The 27267-nt window shown below is 43.8% G+C and overlaps 1 protein-coding gene across 3 annotated transcripts; it reads right to left on the bottom strand.

Annotated features, from left to right (window-relative positions):
- Positions 1–391: 391 nt before the first annotated feature.
- bcl9l (bcl9 like) lies at positions 392–27267 on the bottom strand. Of its 3 annotated transcripts, none has more exons than XM_010739702.3 (9): positions 26896–27267; positions 8792–8865; positions 8147–8565; positions 5771–5893; positions 5242–5422; positions 4999–5083; positions 2245–4648; positions 1895–2149; positions 392–1716 (listed from the first exon to the last, which is right to left on the bottom strand). In XM_010739702.3, exons 3-9 carry the CDS (start codon positions 8475–8477, stop codon positions 530–532), a joined length of 4566 nt encoding a protein of 1521 aa, XP_010738004.2. In that variant the 5' UTR covers positions 8478–8565; positions 8792–8865; positions 26896–27267; the 3' UTR covers positions 392–529. The 3 variants fall into 3 exon arrangements, with proteins under 3 accessions (XP_010738004.2, XP_019128537.1, XP_027136021.1); XM_019272992.2 differs by lacking the exon at positions 26896–27267 and adding an exon at positions 25401–25685; XM_027280220.1 differs by lacking the exon at positions 26896–27267 and adding an exon at positions 19685–19704.

Here is a 27267-nt window from a genome sequence, read left to right as displayed (position 1 = left end):
AAATCACCTTAGAGATCAGTATTATTCTATTTTTTAGACTTCTATTAAAACAGTTATACAGAACAACTGCAAACAATCACAAATTGCATCTTATATACAGCAAGTATATATTATATATGTGTGCGTATCAATTTTTATATATATATATATTTTCATTTGCACAACAGTTTGGTAGTTGGAGAAAATAAATCAATGATATTAAAACAAATAGAAATTTGAGGCACTCCTCTCCTGACTGCCACTCTGTTCCCACAACAAATACACACATCTTTGAAATATACATATTTTACAGTATTTTAGAAAATGGCTTCAGATTTGTTATTTAACTGTTTTACAGTGCTTTTAAATATTCAATATTTTAAATCAGTTGTAGTCCTAAATTCATCACCGATTTCTTTTTACAGTTCATCTTTTCAAACAGCTGCAAGAATAACATTAATGAAAAAACTTGCACACAATGAGAAGGTAACCTAGTAGACATGTTTTTTTTTGTTGTTTTTTTTTTTTTTTTACAGTTTTATGAGCTGGATCAGAATGGCATATTGGCCATACCTCCAGGGCCATAGCCAATGGGACTGTCCAGAGACATTCCACGCTGTCTGAGAGACTGGGGGCCCATCATACCAGACTGTGGGTGGGAAGGCCCCATCATGGGACCCTGAGGGGACATTAAAGGACCCTGGGGTCCAAAAGGATCCCCTGGTATCGACATGCTCCGCTGTTTAGCCTGCATCATCATAATGTTCTGCTGTGCCATCAGATTGTGTTGGTGCTGCTGTGAGGACATCATGCCAGGGTATGGATTGGAAGGATGGTGGAAAAGGCTGTTTGCCATCATGGCTTGCTGTTGCTGGAGTTGCTGCTGGGGCATCATGCCTGTCCTTCCCATCATATGTCCAGGGGGGCACATGGGGCCCATGCCCCCACCGGGCACCATACCCCTAGAGCCACCTTGAGGAATGCCCATGCTTTGGCGTATTCCACCGTGTGAGGGGTGAGGCGGCAGCTGCTGTTCAGCCATCATATTCTGTAGGTTTGCTAAGTGGGGGTTGGATGAAGGGCCGCCGCTGTGTGGAGGGCCAGAAGACAGCTGTTTGAGGAGCTGCTGTGGAGTGGGTTGTTGGGATGGTGGCCCCTGATGTGGATTTTGATGTGGCTCACTCTTTGGGAAATATTGAAGAGTGCTACTGGGCTTATCAGAAGGAATGATGCGGGAGAGATCAAACTCAGGGATCCCTGTGTGAGTGGGTCGAATGACTTCACTTAGATCCGGGCCATCCCCCATGGGCATAGAGGCAAATGAGTCTGAGGGGTGAGAGGGTCGTTGAAGAGGATGACCTTTGCTAAGCAGGTGTAACTGCTGAGGTGGTATAATATCCTCATTGGACTGAGAGAAATTCTGCGACATTCCTCCAATGGGTGAGTGCATGGGTCCGTGAGGTGGTTGCTGGATGCGAGGAAATCCTGCCATCTGGTTCTGAGATATAGGTGAAACATTGCAGGGCCCCATCCCGTCAGGCGCGCCTCCTCCCATCATGGCAGAATTCATAGCAGGCATGCCCATGTGGTTTGGAGAAGAAAGCACAGGTCCTGAGGCATCATGGGACAGGTGCTGCTGACCTTGGCTTACAATACCCATGGGGCTATGTGCATCACTGTGGGGACCGATGGAGCCCTGGGAGAGTATCTGGGAAGCCTGGGGGTTCCCCATGTTTCCTGATGAGAAAACACAGCACATCAAACTTATTAAATATTAACTGGATAATTGGTTTAGAGATTTGTGTTGCTTACTACAACAAATGAACACACTTCTTTCATTCAAAGACTGACTGATGGCATGGCAAAATCTAGATGTGTTTTCGGACTGGGTAACAATGCGTCCTTGTTTTCCTACCTCCAATGCTGACACCAGATAGAAGTGGTCGATCTGGCAGCATCTCATCGTCGGAAGTGGCAATTGTTTTGATTGCATCATGGTACAGAGGAGTAGAACTGGGCATGGCATACTTGGACATCTGAGACATGATAAGAGATAAAGGGTTCTGGGTTGGAAGGGCATTGGGAGAGGAAGTAAATGGCATACCAGGATTCATAGATCCTGGCTGGCTAATGGGGGTTGAGTTGGAGCTCCTGGGGGGAAGTGATTGGCCTGCAAAAAAACATAAAAAGAAAAAGATTAATGTCACATCAATACTAGGAACAGCATTAATGACGAACCAACATCATCTTGGATTCTGAGTGTACCTGTCTCAGTGGAACTGCTTCCTCCGTTGCCCACTATCTTACCACTGGTTGGACCACCTGGACTCGGAAGAGCTGTTTTAGGAGACGCCCACCCTGGAGAGCCCACAGCCATAGCTGGAGACTTGAGTCGCCCAGGGGAGGCAGATGGAGAGTGCAACACAAGGTTGGATGACCCCATAACCTGGGGAGACTTCATGGAAGAAGAGGAAGGAGTCCCAGCACCAGATGAAGGGGGAAGAGGGGGATGATGCCCTGCAGAGGAGATCTGTGAGGGTGACTTCAGTCCGGGAGCAGAGGGGGAAGGTAGAAGAGGAGAAGGCTCTTGGTTGAGGGATGGAGACTTGAGCTGATGAGGAGGAGGCACTGAAGGAGAGGTCAGGGGGTTAACGTTGATTGATAGATCAGAGGGATGCCTAGGACTGAGGTCTGCGCCCCTGAGACCTCCTGTCATAGGTATATGACTAAGCCGCGATGTACCTCCCATTTGATTAGGACCTTGCTGGTCAGGCCCAAACATCTCAGGGCCAGGTTGTTGGAGATAGGGCCCTTCCACCTGTCCTCCAGAGAAGGGACCTTGATTGGGAAACTGGAAGGGGCCATCAGGTCCTGGGATCATTCCCTTATTTCCTCCTCTTCCATTCTGTGAAGCCCTGATTCGTGAAATCTCTGCAGGGCTAAACATTTCACCTAAAGGCCCCCCTCCCCCAGGACCGCCTCTGAGCTTCTGAGATAGCATCATCTGCTGTTGTTGCTGAACATTCATCTGTGGGTTCATATTCATTGGAAGGTTGCCCCCCAGAGGAGAATCCACCAAGTCTCTCATCTGAGGACCCCCGCCAGGAGAGCCCATAATCTCCCGTGAACCAGGGAAGTCCATAGGATCACCTCGATTGGGTGGTGGACCCCGGCCCATTCCCAAATTAGGAATGTCTGGGCCACCAGGATTATCCATAATTCTTGGGCCAAGGTTGCCTTGTTGCTGCTGTTTAGACAATCTGTCAAGTTCAAATCTGGGTAGCCCCTGCATCTGCCGCTTCTCCATGATGCGAAACATTTCCTCGTGTGTTATCGGATGCTCTGGGTCACCTTGCAAGTGCTGAGGAGGTCCACCAGGGTAGCAGCCATGAAAGGGACCTCCACCGCCTATGTTGTTTGGCATATCATCTAGCCAAATCATCCCTGGCCTGGTGGGTCTTTGGGGTCCTAGACCCTCCACTGATAGAACTCCCCCTGTGCCACCAGGAAAACCACCTCCCCCAGGTGGCCCTCTCTGTATCTGTCCCAGGAACCTGGGGCCACGGGGGCCATCTTGATGCATGTCTATCATTCGTGCATTTCCTCCCATTCCTCCTCCCATCATATTGCCATGACCCCACTGCTGGTCTCCAGGCTTGCTGTGGTAGGGCGGAGGAGGTCCTCTTATCATCATTGGACCTCCATGCATTCCCATCTCAGTCATCATTCTAAAGTGCTGGGGGTGCGTGGGGGGTTGCATTTCCTGTTGCCGCCTCTTCTCTAGGTAGTATTCCTCTTGAAGTTTCCTCCACGCCATTTGCTCAGGTGTCAGCCCGTCTGGTCCAAGCAAGGGACCCATGTCAACCCCAGGTGAAGACATCTGGTGATGGGGGTGTTGTGGGAGGTTATGGTGAGACTCCATTTGAGGGCTGTCAAGGGACTGTGTTTGAGAAATGATGGACTGGAGTGGTTCTTCATATCTCTTCATCCCTCCAATTGGAGTCAAGGCTGACGATAGCATGTTACCACTACTGCAATTTCCAGAGTTATTAGTACCATTGTCAGCGTCCTCCAGAATGCCACTCCTATCAGTATTGTTATTATTATTTAGGTTGGAGGAGTTACTACTAGCACTGTTAGCTGTACCTCCTGTGTCTCCAGGGCCTCCACTCGCCCCACTGCGCAGAAGCAGCCTCTCTATATCTCTCAGCGTCTGTAAAGAACGCTCCCTGTGTTCCAGCTGCTCTTTGGAAAGAGTTCCATCGGAGTTCCCTGGGCCGCTCCTCTGGACTGTATCACTCTGTAGGTGTGCAGATAGGATGGAGGGACTCCCAGAGGGAGAAACAGTAGCAACAGGAAGAGTCATTCCCCCTGCACCATCCCCATCTCCGGTTCCTGGGACTCCGCCTGCAGGTGTGGCCGCGCTCCCCCCCTCTGACCTATGGGCGATGATGCTGTTATTGCTCGAAGCTCCACCAAGTCGGGTCTGAGAGGATTCATTATCAGAGTGTCCTGTTGAGGAGGGTGTCCCTACAGGATGCAATGGGCCTCCAACCCCTGCAGAGGCTGGCCGTGGAGTTCCACTTTGGGATTTAGGGGTGCCTATCGGTGGAGAGCTACTGGAGTTTACCTTCTCAGACAGGTTAGGAAGCTTCCCTGATGAGTGGCCCTGTGGCAGAGAGAGAAAGGCAGTTCAGGATATTAAAACGCTTTTGCCCCTACAGTTATTGTTGTTATTTGTAATAGTAGTATTGTTGTTGTTTATTTTTATTATATTTTATAGTATATTGTCTATTTGTTCATTTGCTAAAATAACACATGGTGCATTGCACATTTAAATGCAGCAATTCACACTGACTGCTAATAAAAACAGGAACAAGGAGGTACAGCATCCGAGATCAAAATAGCTAAACAAATTAAGCATCCCACATACTTTGCACCTGTGGTTTCTACTGCAGTACAAACACGTTTCCTTCCAGTTTCAACACAAACGTGATATTTTGTTTAAATTTGTCTGACCTGCTCCAACTTGGTGCGTGGAACATTTTGCTGGTGAAACAGGAGGATGGAATCAGTCTGTCCTTTCATTACTGCCTCTGCAGCACTGTCAAACAAATAGAGCAATATTACAGATTCAATTATTACTCTAGTCACATCGTTTAGCATTCAAGTTTGTTGATGAGACAAAGAAAATCAAGACATCTCCTCTTCTTATGTGAATAATCACCTGCATGGCATATCTGACATGTGAATACTTCTCACCTGTTGGCTAGGTTGGTTGTGAAAACATACACCACTTGTTGTGAAGGCTGATGTGGCTCTGCCTTTAGCCCCACTGGTCCCACTCCACATCCCATTACAGGACCACCAGGTTCAGTCATGGGTCCTGCAGACAGGCGATCAGAGAGCCCCTGGATAGGACCTGCAAGCCCACGCTCTCCTCCTGAGAAAAAAAAGCAGCAGACTGGTTTAATTTATGTAAACTGGTATCCTGGTTCTTCACTTGTAAAGTCAGTGAAAGGGCTACAACATCTGAACACTAGATGGAGCTAGTTGGATGTAAAGTGACTGGAAAAGGGATAGTATGGCACTGTAGATCCTCTTCCTGTCAGTGTGTGTCCAAGGTCTGAAAACAGTAATGGATAATTTATAGCTTTAACCTCTTGTTTCCAGACAAATAAAACTGAAACATGGCGGGCGGTTACATGTAATTCTCTAACTATTGTTAGTGGGGACTGTGCTACATTCAACAGCAGCTTGTTTCCCCCTGTGTGCAGGTAGAGAGACTCACGGTGGGTCGCAGTGTGCGGCTTGTCTTCATCTTCCTCGGTGTCAGGTCCAGAGCACCATTCATCTCCACTATATGGCTGCTTCTTCTCCAGAACACAGCGCCGCTTACTGCGCATAACACCCTCTAGAGGATAACACACACACACACGTCAACGCTTGTCATAGTATTGTCCATTTTAAAAGGCAATTATAGATGTTGTTTTGTTCTTGTCATTTACCACTAATGACTGAATAATAAATAATTCAATAATCCAAACAGAGCCACAAGTTGGTGTGCAACTATTCTCAGGCAGATCGCTTCACCTGCTGGAAGTTACAGGATCACAGCTTACAGCTGCATGACTTTAAATCTGAACAGGATGTCAGAACCACTTTAATCAAACTTCAAATGCTCTTAGTTAAAAACAAGGCAATCAGCTACATCATTAAGTTAATATAAAACTGTCAAATATGATAACCAGAGCTACAGTATGTCTGTGATAATACTGTAGTTATAAGGTGAAACTCAGGCACCCGTGCTTAAATTTACTCCGCTGTTGTGACCAGCAAAGTATGCTTATAGTATCTGCAATCTCATTCCTGCACCGTCATGGGAAATGCTGATATAAAAGCTACAAAAAACAGCAATGCAAGTGTGCAAAAGAAGAAACAATAACTGCTTAAATAAACCGAGCTGACCTATACTTTTTGTCTTCAATCCCCTAAATGATAAAAAAAACGTTACTGGTAAAAACTGAACACTGCCCTCGTGTGCAGTTCTGCTCATGTGCTCTGTATTGGTTTTCTTTTATTTTCACAACAACATGCCATGCATGCTAATCATATCTGCAGATGCAATGTTTTGAGGAGCATGTGCCGAGCCCCCTCTCACATGGCGCAATTATGATTATGTGGATGCACGAGCTGCCGTGCGCCGGCGGGTGCAAACAGCTGCAAAAAATATGTAGCGGCTCGAAAAATTTCCAGAAGGTAACATGCAGAGAGAGAAGCAGAAGCAAACTTCTGACAGCAAACACAACTGTTGCTTTTAACTCTGACGTGAAAGAAAAGCAAACTGACAATGTTCCTGATTACTGTCACATATTTAAACTAGCTCTACAAACACATCAGTGATCTTGTTTAGGTTCATTGCTGAACACCTTACTGAGTCTGTGGCAGAAAACTACCTCCCAACAGACACATCAGATGTGCTTGGGTAACCACAGACTGAATGTACAGTAAGGAAGGAAGGAAGTTTGCAGTGACAGTACAGAAAAAAGGACAGCAGAGGGAGAAGTGCTACCTTTACACAAAGAGAGAGAGGCAGTATGAAAGAGGTGACCTCTTCTCCTGTGAATGTTTTTGTTACGAGCAGTTGGTCTATCCTCACAAAAGAAAGTCGGCTTCTGAGCCTCGTCTGCCCGCCGTCTTGACACTGTCGAGGTTTTGTCGGTTTGATGGTGAAGTAAAAAAGGGAGGGAGGGAGGCTTGTGTTTCATTTGAGCGCACTTTTGTTTTTCTGCAGGCAGAAATTAGATCACAGGGTACGAGGCAGAAAGAAAGAGACAGAAGGAGTGTGTGTAGTGTGTGTGTGTGTGTGTGTGGTGTGTGTGTGGAGGGGGGAGGTCAAATGGAGCCAGAAGAGATTTCCCTTCAAATGATCCACCCTATCTTTCATTCTTTCCCTCTTTCAGCCTCTGTCGCTCTTTGTGTTTGAACCACACCTCTGCCTCTGAGTGTGTCAAGCTGTTTGTGTGTGTGTGTGTGTGTGTGTGTGTGTGTGTGTGTGTTTGAGTGTTTAAAGTGGTGCACAGGAGGCCCAGATGACTTTCACAAAATCACATTAATGTCATCTGTAGTCAAATGCTCACGTGACCGCACGGACGCCTAAATAAGCGACGGCAAACACTTTGTGCTGAGCCACGTGAACGCAAATGTTTACCGAGACGCTCACAAAAAGGTCTTTAAGCCTTCCCACCCACTCACTGTCTCTTGCTTTAATAACAAGCACTCTAGGCTGACTAACTTTTCGCAACCTCATGACTCGTCTCTCTCTCTCTCTCTCTGAGCTCTACAGAAAGCCCAGATGCTTTTTCGTCTGAGACACGTCACAGCAGCGCGGGCACGGTACAAACTATCAAAAGCCAGGGGGAAATTCTGACGCTTCGCTGAAAGGTCAGGGCATTTCAGCGAGAGAGAAAACAAGTTCTTCTGTCCTCTCAGTCCTTACATTCACTTCCTGCTGTGGAGGAGGTGCGCACACGCAATCTGGTATTTTGGGTTAAGATTGGGCTGATAGGAAGGTAAAGGAAGTGAACTTCTGCATACATAGAACAGAAACACACCGTCTATATGCCCATGATGCTGACACAGTTTCCTCTGCGCACGCACGTCTTACCTCCTTTGGCATCTGTTTCCAGGGCTGGAGGAATGGCATTTCTCGATTCGCCAGAGTCGATGGAGACGCTCCGCTCCCGCTTGGATTTGGTTTTCAGCATCCCTCCGATGCTGCTCACTGACGGCTGACTGACAGCCTTCAGCCCAGGGTTGCCGGGGGAAATCTGGTTGCTTTTCACTCCATGGCTCCCGGCACCAACGCCCTTTGGACCCAGGTGACCAGCAGCTCCCTGCTGCTGCTGCTGCTGCTGCTGGGTTATACCGGGTATTTGGGATCGGCTATCACCGGTGACCTGCTTGCCATGATTGGCCAGTTTATTGTCCGGGTGCATTTGATTGGCTGGTGATTGAGGTGGAGGTCTGGTATGGAGAATAGCTGTGCCTGGTTGACGGTGGAGCTCACATTGCTAACAGGCGACACTGATGGAGAAAAGAAAAATCATGACCATCAATAATTCAGACTAAATTTCTGTCCTGGGCTCTAGAGTTCAGTTAGTTACTCTACTAGGCTTCATCTAGTGAAGTTATACACATCTAATCTGAAAGTTTCTACTCGATAGACTTCATAGTTTTACTATTTTAGCGTATTCACTGAGTGGTTCAAGGTAGGGCCTTTTAAAGCAAACCGTTCAGCCTGTTGACTCACCTCATCTCACCCAGACGCTCAACTGATACACTGCCATGCTGTTCTCCAGGACACTTCACTGACCACACTTGGACCTGGGGAGGGGACAATGAGAGAATACCATCATCAGTGAAGACGGATAGCAACCTTTACAGTCGGTGCTATCTGTCCGCGTGTGTGTGTGTCCTCAGCCTGTGGGTCAACATCAAATTCATGAGCGAAGACGGAAACGAGAGAGAGAGACAGAGAGAGAAGATGATGCCAAAAGACAGATAAGAGAGGCCGAGGCCACAGAGACACTGAGGTAACTGTTCCTTTAAGGGAAACAGAGCAAAGACTGAGTTTGAGCTCAGCTGGGGGAGGGACCTGCTGCAACTCAGATGTAGCTCAGCAGTGTTTTAGGTCCCTCCCCCCTGCCAAACACTTTGCAAACCACAAAAACTCCACCACACATTCCACAACACTGTCTGTAGCAATACCTGTCTCTCCCTCCCTCCCTCCCTCCCTCACTCAGAGACTCACTCTCTCAGTTTCGTACTTTGAGTTTAAGCACTAAGCGGCAAAAACTCATTACATGCTTATTACACATTTTAGCTTAGGCCTATTTAGACACACCACTAAACCTCAAGGGTTTTGTCAGCGTTACATGTTTTTAATCTATTTTAGTGTGACCCGAGAGCCAAGATGACGAGGCCTATGCCTCAGCGCTGAGCATATCTCGGGCCTACTGTCAGCTTGACTGGGAACAAAAACAGCTCAACATTAAGAATGGAGAACACTTCCCCCGTGCGTGAGGCTTCATTCTGGGTTCAAGTCCATAGCTGCAAGCTGACGCCCTCTTGACACCGCCACCTGCCTGTGTCCATAACCCCCGAGCTTCTGATTTTAACCTTTGCAACCGTGGTGTGCTTCTCTGCACGTTGAAGAATTTGTGCGTTGCGGCCCACAAAACCAGTCGTTGACAAGTTTTCTGGCCGTCAATCCCACAAAAGCTGCTCGCGCGCTCGAGCGTTTAACAGTTCTTCGGTATTTGCAGGTCTCGACAAGACGTTTCCACACCTGCTGCTGGTGAACAATAGCTGGTCAAAAACAGTCTGTTCGAAAACATCTAGCTGGAGATATTTGGCAGACGTGATGCAGATCTCATGTAAACATTTCCACCGGTTTCCATTTTTGGCCGATGACACAATCTCAACCGCCGCACACAGCGGAGTCAGTCGGGTCAGCTGTCCCGCTCTTACGGAACCATCTGTACCGCTCACTCACCTTGACAGGTAATGGTAAACACAACGCTGTAATTAGTCATTAACTAACACGGCTCAAGTCAGCACAGAAAGGCGCCTTGTTCGCTGGCTGAAGGACTTCATCACTCATTAACTCAAAGCGGGGACAGTCAGACGTCGGTCCTGTTGACAAAAGTGTGACTCACTTGCTTTGTGCAACACAAAGTGGAGGCAGACTAATCATATGGTGAGTCGCTGACCTTCGAGTGGACAGTTAAGGAAAGATAGGCCTATCTAATGAACAACAGTCTCGTAGATATCCAAGAGAATCAGTTTTTTCTACTGTAGATGATATAATCAACAAGTTTGGAGACGTTTGAGGCAGTCAAAGTGTGTAGTAAATGTTGTGTCTCACTCAAACATTTTGTAAACCTGAAGTTAGGCCTTGCTCTACCATTATCCCCACTCCTTGCCACGTGTATGGAGCCTATATTTAAGTAATCAGCCACAAGGAACATTACACGGGCGCTGGTACAGCTTTGTCAGACTGTCTGTGAGCTTTTTAGTTCTGCGAGGCCGTAATATACAAATATATGAATATGCTCACAAGCAGCTTAATGAATACTGTAGTATGTAATACATTTAATCCCTTTATTCTATCTGGATTAACAGCTATAGAGATTTTTGGTTTCTGGACATTAATGTTTAACTGAACTGTTGTGCGGTCACATCTCTCCAACAAAGCAGGTTTCCGTGTTCAAGCCAAGAAAGTGTGTTTGTACAGTGCTGTTTACAGGCTTCGAAAATTATTTTATTTGGAAGAGTCTCAAGACCCAGTTTGTGTCGCAACATCTGGAGAAAAAGTGCTTCGCTGCACTGCAGACAAAGGGACCGGTTTAAGATTTAAAAAAAAATTATAACTCCAGTACACAAAGCTCAGATCCTCTGTCACACCTTGACACACGTGATTCTGCTTATTATGCCACTGGTTGCACAACTGATGACTTAGGTGCGTCATAGTGTAGTATTTTAGATCAGCGTGGGAGGATTTTATTTCACTTTGATGTCGCACAGTTGATCGTCAACTGGAAAACACAAATAAAAAGTCATGACACTCAGATTTTATAGTACGCAGAACCTACAAAAAAAGTTCTGACTTGTACGTTCTGCTATCACTTTTGTTCTGGAAAAAGGTGTCGATTACTCAGACACACCTTAAGAGCCAACACCAAACTTAATTGGTGTCATCTGCATTCATTACATCCCGACCTCAACACGTGAACATTACAAGGCATTTAACAGCTAAGCTTGTGAAATGATTAGTACCTAATTATGGTGACATTTGAATGATGGAATTAAATCAAATCAACCTGGCTGCCACGCGATTAATCTGCAATAAAAAAATAAAGTCAAACCTAATGTCCCTTAAGGGAGGTGTGTTCCCCCTTTCCCTCCCGTTTATCGACTGCTTCAGCCGAGGCAGGTTTGAAAGATAATTTTTAGTCTTGTTTTTTGTGTTCACGTTGATGAGGTTGGAGGTAGCTCTCCGTCTGGCCCTCGAACTGTAGCTTTCCACATCAAACAGGGTCTCCTGTGGTTCTTCATATAATGATTTAACAGCACGAGAAGATGTTGCTCTCATAGATTTATATCCGCGGGTCCAAAATGCTAATTGCACTTCTTTACCCAACTATTTAAGCCCTTAGATAAGATATACAGGAATGGAGGTAAAATTACCAACATTTGACACTAGAAGTGAAATTCTTTGAAGATTTCTCACCCAAGTTGAGCTGGGATTGGCTTCAGGCTTCCACAACCCTGAAAAGGATAAGCGGTGAGAGATAATGGACGGATGGATAGATGAAACCCGATCCAAGTATTACTGTGCAAACAAGCGTGCTGACACAGTTTGAAAATGTACAACCCCAGTTCAGCTTCTTATGTAAAGAGCCCTGGATCTTATGAGTAGTTACACATACAGTACCTGCTGTGTACAGAGGCAGACTAATCAAGGCCTTGTCATTAGAGGACTTCATTGATATTGGGGACCCGATGCAAATCTCTCTGGAGCGAGCCGTTCACACTTTGCTGCGGGCGGGATGAACTAGCCTGAACCTGAGCACGTTCGTTGGCATTGCCATAGACACGCATACAAGGTACGGTGGCTCATAGTGACCAAACAAGGCCAAACTCATTTAGCCAGACTCTCTACATAAATCAAAGTGCTGTGTTTAAATGCAGAGGAGAACATAATTTCACTATGTTATTACTGCACTGAGAGTGAGATGCCATGGGACCCGATGCAAATCTCACAGGAGCGGTGCGGCGTGGAACACACACATTGTGGGAGCAGGCGGTAATGGTCTGAAATCCATCGGGAGCTGGATTAAGAAATCAGTCCTGTGCTGGGCTCCACCTGGCAACATCCAGACTGACTAGTAGTAGGTGACCAAATACCGAGAAAACACGAGAGACACGCTCACACATTCGGCTCTTTATTTATTCAAATGCACACTGATTAATAAATAACCTGCAAGCCCACAATGGTTATAAAATAGCACATGAATCTAAATAAAAAAGGTGCAAACAGATGGGTGCATGGCTGCCAAATGTATTCTTGGTTCATTGTAACAAGCGTGAGAAAACAGTCCTGTATCGTAGTTGATTGAGCAGTCACCAATAACTCATAAACAGTTCCCTTCATGGAAGTCTGCAGCTCTATTCAAGCTGATTAAATACTAAAGGCTTGAGGTAATAACACCAGTTAAGTGTTAAGGACCAGCAGTGATGCTAAATGGTGCCGAACCAGCTCCACCAAAAGAAGATACTGATGATGTGGTGAATGTAGAGAAGTGTCACTGTGCAGAAACCATAATCTCAATTTCAATCCTTCGTTCAGACTAAAACAAAACGAAGCTCGTCATAAACAGCCTCCAGAGTGTATAAATCTTAACACCGGGTGGGTGTTTCAGTGTGTACAAGGTAAGTGGATGAGCTTAACCATCGCAGGGATCGCTCATTTTAAATATCAATATGGCCAAATACAGAGCGGAGCTGTCATTAACCTGGATTTATGTTGATTTTATAAGACGATGTTGCAGTTATAAACTCTGGGTTTTTATCGCCGCAGTGCAGCAGCTTGAGAACGACTGCCGGTTAACATATAGTTTTTATGGGCAGCAATTAAATAAATATTTCATACTGGTTGAGTTGTCTAATAACAGAAGCAGAAAAATGTGTAGATGAGAGAACAACTATGTCGTTAATTCAGCTGTATTAAAACAGAGAAGTGAGTTAAAGTTAGACATTTTTACACTTTTCTGTTGTTTCATTTGTACTTTTGTAATCCACAATGACATATTTGTGTTTTTAAAGTACCTAAAAACATCTCGGGATAGTTTTGTATCTCCTCTCTTGCTTGTCTCTAGGACAGGACGTTTTGTGTTGCACTTTGTCTCATTAATATTCATCTCATGGCTGAGGGTGGCGACTGTACAGTTGTGACATCACAACCTTACAGATGTCATTATCTTTAAGGAGATATAACTTCCTCTCATCTCTAACTTTCTGAAATCAAACGTTAAACTCAGATACAGCCAATTCATCTGACACGAACCTTTATTTATGACGCTTATGACTATAAGATGAGGATTTCATCAGCTGGGGTCTAATCCCTCGTCTTACCTGGCTGTGATGAACAGTTCTGTTGGTTACCAACTGAAAAGAGGGCGAGGACGAGACTTTTAGCCATTTTTCGGTAACTGTGTCTTTAAACAATCGTCTCGGTTGGCCTGGCTGTGTGTCAATCACAAAACAGCCAATCAAAGAGAGGCTCATTAACATTAATGAGACAAAACGTCCTGCTCTTGCAAGAGCTCCAGAGAGACACGTGAGAGAGGAGATGTAAAAACTATGTTAAGATGGTTTTTGGTACTTAAAAATCACAAAAATATCTTCTGGACAACAAAACTATGTGACCCTTTAATCAGTCATTTCTGTGCACAAATGAACAGAATAAAAACAATCTGCCATCCTGTAAAGAACAAAGTTTGAGTTTGAATCTGTGTATTAAATCATGTGGCATTCACACCCCAAAGCTGGCAAACCAAAGTAACCATGCAGAGCTGAACGCTCCGTGTAGCATCAAGAGAAAGTGTGTCAAGAGGACAAAGTGACTGAAATAAACTAAAGCGATAATAATAAAGTCATTTGAAGATATGCCAACACTCCGTGTGCTCCTCCCTGACAGCCCAGATTACACACAACAACCTGTAACTTCAGTTCCTGCTGCTTGATGGTATTCATTTGAGAAAATGAATACACAAAAAAATATTTAAGGGTACGAGGGATTACAGTAATTTAGGGGGGAAAACACTATTCTGTGCACATAATCAAAAAAATGTTACCCATGTTAACTCTGTGCAGCCGTATTATCCAGACAACTTCAGAAATTTCAGCTTATTTAAATAAAGTGCACACTCAGAGGACTGATGACACTGACTGGGACAGTGTCTCTCATTTCAATTGTCTCAATTCAAATATTTCAGTGTGTTTAAGCTCTGGAAATTACAGCATTACCTAAAAGTGAAGCAGTGTAATACACTACTTTCAGCTTTTGTTTAAATTGTTGTAAAGAGGCTTTGATTTAACTCTATTGTCATTTTGGGGCCTGCAATTTGTTGTGATGTTCGATTATATTCCATCATACCAACGTGTTTCTAATACTGAGTCTCCACATATTATATACACAAGTCAAGTTTTTATCCCTAAAGCAGCAAAAATTGCTGCCATACGGCACCAACACCTTTGTACCTTATATAAATGTTATTACTTAATTGTATTTCTTCATAAAATTGAATATTCATGACCAAATATGCAACAATCAAACCACCAACTGTCATCAGATCTTAATTCAAATCTGCCAAATCGTGATTTGTGCTCAGAAATATGTGACATCACCTTTTTTTCCCCCCCTAACATCAACCCACCTACTTCAAGCAGATATTAAATCGTATGGACTCCTACTATTTCTGCCATAGTTAAAAGCTGCTTGTGAAAATATGTGTTCAAGGCCTTTAAAGTCATCCCTGTACAGCATCTTCCATAGCAGCATGTCTCGCACTACGAGCGAATTTAATTCTGTTTTTATGTCAAAGTGGAGCCAATTTAAGAGCATCTAACTGAGGCAGGAGAGATAATCACTGTTTGCTGGGATTAAATAGGCCGGTGCCTTTGCTTGCAACAAAAAAAGTTATTGTCTTACACGTAGCAAAGCGAGGTGTGTACAGCGAAGAGACAAGCATGCCGTTATTACTGCCAACGTTCATGATGCGCAGGATGTTTAACAAAAATGTATCTACTTGAAAAAAGTAGAGTCTGCAATGTTCAAGACTTTGGTCATCTTTCAATGGCGTCATAGCTCCTTTAGCTGCTATAATTTTAGGGGAAACTTGGGATACATAATGTGAAAACTTTAATACTGTCCAATAATCAGATGATCATTGGTTCGATGCCCGGCATGTTGAAGTATCGTTAAGATACTGAACCCCAAAATGCTCCCAAAGGCTGTGCCATTGGTGTGTGAATGTGTATGAATGGTTAGCTCTTTGCATGGCAGCCAATGCCATCAGTGTATAAATGTGTTGTGGTGTAAATGCACCTTGATTGGTCGGAGGACTAGAAATGTGTTATATAAGTACAGTCCATTTACGAGTCACATCAGATAGGTTTTCATTGGCAGTGGTGGTTGTTTAACAATTAAAACAACAACTCCCATGATCCCACATTGCATTAATAATCATTATACTACATCTCTGGTTATTGTTTTGATGTGAGAGACCTCCTTTGTCCAACTGATGATTATATGGAGGATCTTTTTTTCTCCCACTGTGCGTTCACACTTTGATAACTTCAACAGTTCAAAGGAATGATTCTCCACCACTGATTTTAATGAAAGCATAAACCAAATCAGTGGGTGCCCAAGAGACGATGAAAACAAAGCTATGGAGGTCTGGCGTTATTACGTTCATGCCCTGATGTGCATTGTTTTGTCTTATTGCCTTTGAGATATTTATTAAACCTTTAATCAAACCGATCAGCAGTCATGAAATGTTCTCCGTGTCCCTCTCCTTATTTAAACATTTTCACAAGTTGTTTGAGGGGGAACACACTCAGACAAACAGTTGGGCCTTGTCCAGATGAATCTCATCGCTGCGCCGAACAAATTAGGTAAATAATTTAATGAGTTCTTAAATCCATAGCACATGGTCTTCATGTATAATGCCAATTCATTTAGAGCCATGATGATACACACACACACACCCCTACATTCATTCAACATCAGTGGAAACCAAGCACACTGTTCTCAGTCAGGCCTGAGGGTTTGTTGAATGATTTAAATGACTTTCCCAAAAGGTATTCAGCCTTCAGTATGAGAAATACTGACTCTCTGCTTGTCCAGGTATGGTGTACTCTATGGAACTTATAACGTATAACTGCAGTGTGTGTATGTCAGTGTGCCTACGGTAAGAGGTTGAGCTCCTATTTAGTCCCAGTGGGTCACACAGTACTCTGTATTTTTAGAGCAAGCTGGTATTAATAGACCCAGAGAGCCCTGGGAAGTCAGGGCCAACAGTGAGAACAAAATACTAAGCCAAGTCCAAAACACAGATGCCACAGTGCTGCTCTGTGGATCGACACCAGTAAACACTGAGGCCAAAGTGTTTAACAGTACTGATGAATGAATAATGTGTATGACGCAGGAGCACACGCAGTCACACACAGATGCACAGTTGAGACTTTTTTGACATCAGCTGCTTAACAAACTGCATTTGCACATGGCGCCAGTCGAGCTGTAGCCTGAGAGAAGAAAATAAGTTAAATGTGCTTGGCCACTTTGTACTCCAACTTAGGACAAGGCCATGGCTAACACAACACGGATGACTGCGAACTAAATAAATTCTCTGTGAAGGACTACTCTAAGTGGAAATGTGTCTTTGCAGGGCCCAACAAGTTCTTCAGTTTATATCATGGTAATCTGACAGGACAGCCGACTACCAACATTCATGTTGAGTTCACTGGAGGACATTGCGTCGAGTTGGATGTCCAGGTGGTTTGTGGATCCGTCCTGAACCCTCATAGAGGTCCAGAACCATCCGAAATGTACGATAGTGTCATGAGCTGTAACTTTTTATTATCTGACGACGGAGGAATTTTTATTTTATGTCACGGACGGCAAACAAATAAGCAAAATTATATTAAAAACAGCGTTGGTAATACTGTAAATGACTGTTAGGAGACAATAACAAAACTTTCAGTTCCATCACATCAATATTTTCACGTAACATTGTAAATTTTCCCCCGTTTGAACTCCCGCTCTCTCTTTCATGTCTTCACTGCAGATGAGTTCGCACCACCTCGAGGCATAGTTTCCACTCAACCATATCACAATCAAAACATTTCCATACTTCATCTGAATGTCTAGCCGCCATCCTCCACGATGACGGCATATTTTTATTTCTAGCAAACATAAAAAAAAAGAAAAAAGAAAACCTGAGACACGGAAGAGTCGCTGACTCTCGGTTGCGTTTTCAAGAAGTATTCTCGGGAGTTAACGAAAGCTCAGATTTACACACACACACACAATCCTGAGTTGTAAAAAAAGATCTGGAGTTAAAATAACTGTGAGTTAGAGAGTCTGATTAGTCAGATTAAGGTTTCTGTTGGTTTTGACTTTTTATTCAAGAGCATTGACATCTTTATCGCTGAGCTACAGAATTTCTTTCAAACATTCAACATCTTGAGCTCAACAGTTTCTTTCTAAACACACACACAGACACACACACACACACACAGCTCTGGTTTATCACAACCTGCTTCACGAAGAAGACTACAACACACCTCTGATGGAGGTTTTTTTTTTTCGTCGCCTGCTTTTATGTTACATGTAATGTGGGTTATGTGGCTGCCGTAATGACTCCCTTCATGTCCACACACAAAGGTTTCAAACAAGCCCAAAATTGTCACCCTTATCACCACTTTACACCGTGCCAGACATGCTGTACGCTGTTTTGCTGAGTTTCTACTGCTGAGTCTACCTGTGGGGCTTTCTCTAATAAATGAAACAACTCTGAAGTGGAGCGTGACAACTTTCACGAAATGTGACGCAACACAGACGGCTTTGAACCACAACTTTATGATCGCACTGAAGCTGCTGCGACAGAACGGTTTGATGGAGATGCACTGAGATTAAATTATGTTAAAATAAAGAAATAAATTCTTACCATGTGTCTTTTGGGTCTCTACATACTTTACTATTGAAAGAACTAAAACTTCTGTCTTCAGCAGTGGTGCAATTGAACATGTACCGACAATTGAACATAAAATCTTTCATCATATACCGCTAACAACCTCAGGAAGACGAGCAGATCGCTGAGGAAATGACTTGCAGTCTATCTGCTGCAGAGTAAAAAACAAAGTTTAAAGAACATTGTGCAGGTTTATTAGCAGCTAGGGGTGTAGTTGACGATTGCAACCGCTTTACTGTCTCCTTCCTGGTGTGAGCGAGAAAACATGTTAGCAGTCGAATGTGTAATAAAACAGCATGAAAGTGTTTAGGTTTGTCTGTCCAGGGCTTCTGTAGAAACATGGCAGACTCCATGCAGGAGGACCCACGGTGTTTGTAGATATTAAAGGCTCATTCTAACAGTTACACATACTATATTTTATTTCTGCCATGATCTGTAAATAGAAGCTCTTAAATCTCAAAAACTTTAAGACTAACCTGTTGTAATGAGTTTCATTTAGATACACTTAGGGCTTGAGTCTGGAAAAAAGAGGTCCTAATAACTTTCAAACATCATCCGACACCCCTCGGATTTGAAATCTATAGTGGGCGGTTTTAAAATCACAGCGCTGCGTTTCCGAGAGAGGAACACACACAAAGTTGAAATTTAAGTCGAACACGGAACAGTTCTGTCAGCTCGCGAATTGATTTGCAAGCAAAACTTTTTAGAAAAATCAACAAGGATGATGACAGGCGAGCTCGGCGCTAGGCCTTTAAAGATGTCGAATCAGCTATCAAACCGCCGCCAACGTTGGCTCGTGCAAAACCAACTGGGACCAATAATGTCAAACTGCTTCCAAGTGACAGCCATCAGGACATTTTGAGTGATTATTGGAGGCAGCACCCAATAAATTAGAGACTCTCTTTGATGAATGGAGTTTTCAGATTTTGCACGCTTCTGCCCGAATCATACGAAACCAATGTGTAAAAAGATATTTCCCCTCATCGCTCTCCTCACCGCTGAAAGGTCACTTAATTGGAAAGCACCAGCCATCCGTGTCTGATAATACAGCAACACATTCCAGATTATGAACTCAAATGACTACCCAAGGAATGATTTGGTGTTGACGCAGCCAGTGTGAATGTTTCTTGCACAGCGGCAGCCGATTCAAAAAGTCATAACTTTTAAGTAGAGAGGAGACTATATTTGTATGCTGTCAGAGGCTGAAGGCAGGGAGAGGACAACTGGAACCTGTTCAAAAAACACAGTATACTGCGTGTTTGGCATTTTTGGTCAGAGCACTCAAGAGGGGCTGCTAAGAGACAGACTGGGAAACCCTGTGCATGGATTATTGACCACATTCAGCATTACAGCCATATCTATTTCTTGATTTTTAGCATCCTCACCATGACATTTTCTCTTCTTTCCTTCCTCTTTTCTTCATAACACACACCACACACGCTCATCCTCTTCTTCCAACATGCACGTTGTTTTTCTGCAGCCTGACGTTGGAGGAATGCATCAGTCTACGAGCATAACAAGAGGTTACTGGAGGTCGGCATCCATTTGAATAAACATTAAAAAAGAGAAGGATTTCAGTCGGTCCTGTGATAATCGTGTTCAACTTTGGGAGAAGTTGGGCCACAAGCTGATCCGCGAAGCTGCCGTCCGTCTGCTCACACAGCCGTACTTGTTGGGGGTAAGCTGCAGTGCATTGTGGGACAGTACACAGGTGACAGCCAAAAAAAAAAAAAAAAAAGAAAAATCAGCACACTAGGGGGGGTGGGGGGGTTGTGGCAGGTTGCTGTGGCAACAAAACATGTCACAGGGCTGTGTAAATATAGGCTAACCAGTAGGCGATGTGCAGAGAGAGAGAGAAGGGCCTGCAACACAGCAAAGGCCACCGAGAAAGAATTTTTAAAAAAAGGAAAACTGAGACATTTGTGAAGATCTCAAAGCACTGCCGTCTTTTGATGTAGCAGTCCTCGACGAGCAGAGATGACAAAGGAGATGACCTAAGATGTACCTTCCTTTTATACAGCAGGGAAAACCATTGTGAACTACACAAAAAAGTGTTGCGTTAAGCAGAGGAGGAAGGAGGATGTTTCAGCTCGAATATTAACCGAGTCCACGACCAAGCCTGTTTTATACGCGCCTACAATCAGGGTGGATTGTTGGACATGTTTGTGTCAGATTTTTTTTGCTGGACTGGCTGAGGGGAATTTTGCACAATGCATGGAAACGAGGCCGGTTTACACAGGATCTGTTGGCTCCTCCAGACAATCACTGATAAAGATCCTCAACAGGCTGAAAAATGTAGTGTTAGGACGACTGTAAGGCAAGGCAAGGCAAGTTTATTTGTATAGCACAATTCGTACACAAGGCAATTCATAGTGCTTTACAGAGGCAAGGAAAAACATTTGACATTAAGACAAGCAATAGCAATAGAAATAAAAAATTAAAAAGAGAAGAAAATTTAATTAAAAACATCAGAATGTCATTTAAAATCATTAGAATAGCAAATTTGAAAACAATTTAAAACATTAAGCGAATCACTGGATTATGATTAAAAATTCTTTAAAAGTTCTTCAAAAGAGCTCAGCCATAAGCACGTGAAAATAGAAAAGTTTTTAACCTGGATTTAAAAGTGCTAAGAGTTGGGGCTGATTTCAGTCCTGCTGGTAGTTTGTTCCAGTTGTGAGCAGCATAACTGCTAAATGCTGCTTCACCGTGTCTGGTTTGAACTCTGTGCTCCACTATCTGACCTGAGTCAGTAGATCTCAGAGCCCTACTGGGTCTATATTCTACTAACATTTCGTTTATGTATTGTGGGCCTAAACCATTCAGTGATTTGTAAACTAGTAGCAGAACTTTAAAATCTATTCTGTGGCTAACTGGGAGCCAGTGTAAAGACTTAAGAACTGGGGTGATGTGTTCTGATCTCTTTGTTCTGGTCAAAACTCGAGCTGCTGCGTTCTGAATGAGCTGCAGCTGTTTGATACTTTTTTGGGGGAGTCCAGTCAAAAGACCATTACAGTAGTCAAGTCTACTGGAGATGAAAGCATGGATCAGCTTCTCCTGATCTGTTTGGGACATAAAGCCCTTAACTCTGGATATGTTCTTAAGTTGGTAGAAGGCTGTTTTGGTGACTGATTTTATGTGACTGTTGAAGGTCAGATCTGAGTCTATCAACACGCCAAGGTTTCGGACTTGGTCTTTAGTTTCTAGAGACAGTAACTCAAGGTGTTTACTGACAGCAACCCTCTTCTCTTTATTGCCAAAAACAATGACCTCAGTTTTTTCTTGATTTAACTGAAGAAAATTTTGGTTCATCCAATTTTTGACTTGCTCTAGACAGTTACACAATGACTCTATAGGACTGCAGTCATCTGGGGACAGCGCAAGATATATCTGTGTGTCATCTGCATAACTATGATAGTTGACATTAGAATTCTGCAGAATTTGACCCAAAGGCAGCATATATAGGCTGAACAAAAGGGGTCCAAGAACTGACCCCTGAGGAACCCCACATGTCATAGCCACTCGATCTGATTGATTACTTCCAATGGTCACAAAATAACTCCGTTCCTCCAAGTAGGACCTGAACCATTCTAGGACTGTTCCACGGAGTCCTGCCCATGTTTCCAATCTGTTCAGCAGTATGCTGTGATCCACAGTGTCAAACGCAGCACTGAGATCCAGCAGGACCAGAACTGATACTTTGCCTGAGTCAGTGTTCAACCTTATGTCATTTAACACTCTAATAAGAGCTGTTTCTGTACTGTGGTGAGCTCGAAAACCTGATTGAAATTTGTCAAAAAGTCCACTGGAGTTCAAGTAATTACTGAGTTGATTAAAAACCACTTTCTCAACAATCTTGGCTATAAAAGGAAGATTTGAGACAGGTCTGTAGTTGGTTAACTTGGAAGTATCCAGCGTTCGCTTTTTTAAGAGTGGCTTGATGGCAGCTACTTTTAGGGGTTTAGGAAACGTGCCTGATTGAAGTGAGCAATTTATTATTTGCTGCAGATCTGTTTGGACAGATTTTACAATAACTTTAAAAAAGTCAGATGGCATTGTGTCAAGACAGCATGTCGATGATTTAAGATGCTGAACTGTTTCTTCTATGTTTCTATGACTGTAGGCACCTAGTCCACCACAGTTTAGCCGCAGCTCAGAGACAGGGAAGTACTGGACTCATTTTGTACAGAGGGTCAAGGGTTGTATCCTTTCCAACACATTCTGGGAAGAAAGCCAACTAGAGCAAGGAAAAAAAGACCAAACTGCAGCCTCAGTACAGACAGAAGGCAGGCATTAGGGCACAGAAGCAATTGGAAAACGGAAGGCTGATGGACAGAAGCCATCGAGTGTCAAGCTGAACACGCACCTACCGCTACCAGTCTGCACAAGTGAGGACGGCCAGTCTGTCCAATCAGATACGCTGTCTTGGGTTTTCCCACAGGTCAAAGATCATCATCGTCGACACCGAGTGTAAGAATGCATTCCACACATGCTTTATATGTTTATGTGGGAGAGCTTTAGAAAATGTACACAGCATCTTCTTCCCAAGAGCAACCAATGAATTCACTCTAAACAGTGAAAACAACCCGACCTGAACTAAAATAACTAACCCTGAGATCAGCCAAACTGAAGGACAGAGGGACTACAATTAGAGAAACGTCCACGATCCAACCTAGACATGACCCCACTGTGACTTTTACCTGCTCATTGTGGTAAAGGCAGGAGTAGTAAGGTAAGTGTGCCGACATGAAGAAATGATGCAAGGCGTGAGAAACATAAGATGGAAAAGAGATGAAAGCGAGCCAGAGAAAAAGGAAAAATTCTCCTGGATTGAACAAGCAACACTTGATACGTCTATAAAACAAAGGTGGGGAAATTACCTAGAGCTCATCAAAGTGTTTGCACATCAGGGTTCAACTGTGATTTCGGCCCAGTTTGGGGCAAGACACAGATTTCTGGCCCATTTGAACAGAAATCTACCTGCCGCAAGTCAATTTTCACTTGCCTCTTTAAATCTGAAACTATCAACAGTCCTTTTAGCTACCATGCAGACGACACGACACGTGTCTCTTGTCATGGCATTCCTGCAGCATTTTCTAAAGGCATCACCTGACATTTCACTTGCCCCAAAGCAATCAAGCAGTCCTTAAAGTCGAGCCCTGCACATGTTTGGCACCTGTTGGCTTTTGACAAGTAACTCACCTTCATTTTAAAGTCATGTTTTCAACCTTGTTTGTTGGGCGTCCTACAAATGCGATCATTACACCACAGCTGTAAGTAATGGCGTGATTACAAAAGCATACGACGAGAAAGCTTGAAGAGGCTCGAGGCGGTGACAGATGCAGCATCCGGATGTAGCAGAGCCTGTTTACAGCCTTTGTTTGTACATTTGTACTTATTAGAAAACACACCGCTTTGAGGGAATAATTAGCCTGGGAACCGCACAAATCTGTAAACTCTGTTTTACTTGTTCTGGCAGATGCGTCTGGTTCAGTACAGTGCAGGCCCGGGTCAGGCCGATCACAACTGTTTATCTAAAATACTGTAGGCTGCGTTTCATTGGAGGGCTGTACAGCAGAGAGCTGCTGAGGCATTTTCGTAGAATCCACCATCAGATACAGCGGACGGTAAAAGTCAAGCTTCGACCAACTTGGTATTCAGTTCAGTGCGTCAAACTGTTATCCTTCATCTTAGTTACAAGTATTTTTAGCCCTGCTAAGGGTTACATGAACTGTAAATAACCTTTAAAATGTTCAGAAAATAATATTTGTACTTACTTATTGTAGTAGTCTGATTTCTGTTTACTACGTCATAATAAAAGCGCCATGCTACTGCGGTATCTCCGACTGATTTATAAGTTCCAACTGATATATACACTCACGTTATTGAATCTAATTAAATATTTGCAATGTGATGCATTTGCAACAAAATGCAACGAGATTTTCACGACATCCTCGAGACTTTTTAATCTCACACACACTTCACACATCTTTCTTTCAAACTTAGCCTACGTGACAGTTTGTTTACTCTGTTCGTAACACGGCCGAAAGAACTGGTTACCACGCCGCCTGTGATCACACCTCCAGTTGGTTTTGTACGTGGAAGGGTTTACTTTGATGCATTTTTCCGGTTTTGAGTCATCCAGTTTAACTTAGATAAGTTTCAGGCTTGTAAACAAAAGTCGCACATGTAATGTAACGTAGTGGATATTGGGATAGTTCAGCAGTAACTAATCGAGATTCCTCTCCCTGTGGCTGTGCTCTTCTGCACATCACACCACTTCTTGCGTTGACGTCAGTTTTAAATGTTTAAATTCGTTTAAACGGGGCCTTCCAAGCACGAGTAAGTGCCGACAAACAGAGGTGAACATCCGTCCTCTGGCAGCCATGAAGCTGCGTACAGTATCTGAGGGTTAAATCCTGTAGCTGCTTCATGTTACATTCTCACTTCTAGCGAGCAGCTACCACGGGCCGGGCTTGTAAAAAAAAAAAGGACCAAGACAAATGGTATTGTTCTCACCTGACCGGACAAACTGAAGTTTGGACACTTGCTGTGACTAAATATATTGATGTAATTTGAAAGGTTGGGGAGCAGCAGCAGCAGCAGTGACGGCGGTGTGGACAGACTACTTTTGTCATCAAACTCTGTATGCAAAAACATGCAAAAGATGAGCACACAGAAAGGCACACAACCACAACAGACACTGACACTAATGTGAAGCGTAAGACAAGTGTCACAAAAATGCTACATGCTTTCTATGTAAGGATTAGACCCGGCTGCTTCTTTTTCCTTGTCTTTCACAGGGCCTATAGAGTCCAGTGCTTAAGTGTCGCGGTATATTCTGTCGCGTGGAAACGTTCTCAATATCACATTATTCTTTCATAGCTCACCTTAGCAGTGCTCCCTGTAACTCACCCCAAAGTTCTCAGATCACCTAACCAGATAAGAAACACTTTGTCAGCAGCTCACCAAATCTGTCTCTGCTTGCACTGGAGGAGCAGTCTGTGTAGACATGCAGCACAGCACAGCACAGCACAGCTCCCACGTGCTTATTCATTCAAAAATCAACCCTGGACAAATAAAAAAGAGGAAGAAACTTACAGCACAAATACACGCAGCACAGGCTTCTTATTGTGACAGGAAGGCCCGCTTCATAGACACATGTTTCATCCGAGAAGAAGAGTTACGGAAAATATCCATGCAGAGTTATCCACTACCTGTTCATTCACAAGTGAGGCCTCGGGACAAAACACACACAGGCCTACAGGTAGTGTGGTGGACTGCCTTCATTTCAAAAAGAAAGATGCTCTGCGCCCAGAGAGAGAGAGAAAGATATTTCAGTTCCCTTCCAGCTTGAAAGCAGCAACGCACAGTGTACTGTGGCTCAGAAAGACAATTCGGATCAAGTTGCAAACTCTGTTAGGTGCTATATATAGCTCAACCAGGATATTGTAGATACACGAACGGCATGAAACGCCACACACACACACACACACACACAGACACACACACACACACACGGAAAAAGAAAAGCTGTAGTGTATCTCTTTGTGTGTGTGTGTGTGATCTCCCTGAACAGGTTTAAGTGCAGCATTATCACACCATATTCAACAGGACAAGGCTCACACACACACACACACACACACACACACACACACACACATATTTATATATATATATATATATATATTTATGGAGAGAGAGGAAAAGGGTGTGTTTGAGAGAGAGCAACACTTTTTAACAGGATGTTTGTCAGCGTACAACCACTATTAATAATAGTCGTGCACATTTATCAGAGGTTTGTGTATCAGCTTTAACTTTGTGTGTGTGTGTGTGTGTGTGTGTGTGTGTGTGTGTGTGTGTGTGTGTGTGTGTGTGTGTGAATCACAGCAGGAGCAGGAAATGCCTTTTTTTTTCTTTATTATTATTATTTTTTATTTATATATATAAACTCACATATTTAAAATGTAACACAGACCATGCAGTGTGTTGTGAAGTGTGTGTGTGTGTGTGTGTGTGTGACTGACAGGCGTCGTTACGCAGTCTGTCACCTCCTGAACACGGTTTAGCCACTTAGCACCAAAAACACAAAAACACAACAAGAAGAAGAAGCATTGACACGCAGCTTTGTGCTCTGCCCTGTGCTCGCTGACATGCTAATATCATTCTTTCTTCTTTTAATAAATAAAAAAGGCGTTAAACGTGGAAAGCACCGCAGTCTCGTCAGGGAGGATTTGAGGACACATGCCCCGGCTGTGAACCCCGCACGGCGGCATGAGCTGCGCCAAGCCTGGGCTAACTTAGCATGCTAATTCATGTCTACACACACACACACACACACACTGAAACACACACTGACACACACACATCTGCAAGCGAACCAATGCTACTGTAGCTAACGGGGATTTGAACTTTTTTTTTTTTGTTATTGGCTCTGCAAGCCGAAAGAGACAGAGAAGGAGAAGGAGAGAGGAGAAAGTTACACCGAGTCCAACACCACGCAAGACAGTTTTTAGAAATATGCAAAAGGCGACGAGGCTAGCACGGCTCGGCTCGGCTCGGTTTGACAACACTGTGTTGTTGATGTGTACTGTACCTGGATCTGAAGAGGCCGATGTCAGGACTGACGGCCGGTCCACATTCCCCGGAGTGGCTGCCGCTGCTGCTCGCTCCGTAACCACTGCGCAAGACGGTCCCCGATGTTTGTGTGATTATTATCACTGTTAGAATAAAAAAAAAAAAAAAAAAAAAGCAGTGTTTTTTTTTTTTTTTTTTTTCTTTTCTTTACACGGCTGATAAATAACGCGCCGTGTCTACCAGGTTGAAGTTTCGCTTGAAATCAAGAGGACGCGTCACCTTGCAGCGGTTCATGACTCCCACTGTTCAAGATGTAAGAAGGGCAGGACGTTGCATTTCTCTCTGCGAGTCCATTTCACTCCCCCCCCAAAGCCAATGACAATAATTAGTG

Source organism: Larimichthys crocea, chromosome VII (genome assembly GCF_000972845.2).
Source record: "Larimichthys crocea isolate SSNF chromosome VII, L_crocea_2.0, whole genome shotgun sequence".
Classification (NCBI taxonomy): domain Eukaryota; kingdom Metazoa; phylum Chordata; class Actinopteri; family Sciaenidae; genus Larimichthys; species Larimichthys crocea.
Note: the sequence above shows the minus strand (reverse complement) of the source record. Positions and strands in the feature narration are given on the sequence as shown.

Excerpts from the sequence above, each read along its gene's own strand:
- bcl9l (XM_010739702.3), bottom strand. The coding sequence starts at position 8,477 with ATGCACCCGGACAATAAACTGGCCAATCATGGCAAGCAGGTCACCGGT. Across the intron at positions 5,423-5,770 it reads GCCGCACACTGCGACCCACC|GAGGAGAGCGTGGGCTTGCA; the intron begins GTGAGTCTCTCT and ends TTTTTTTCTCAG. Across the intron at positions 5,084-5,241 it reads ACAACCAACCTAGCCAACAG|TGCTGCAGAGGCAGTAATGA; the intron begins GTGAGAAGTATT and ends TTTGTTTGACAG.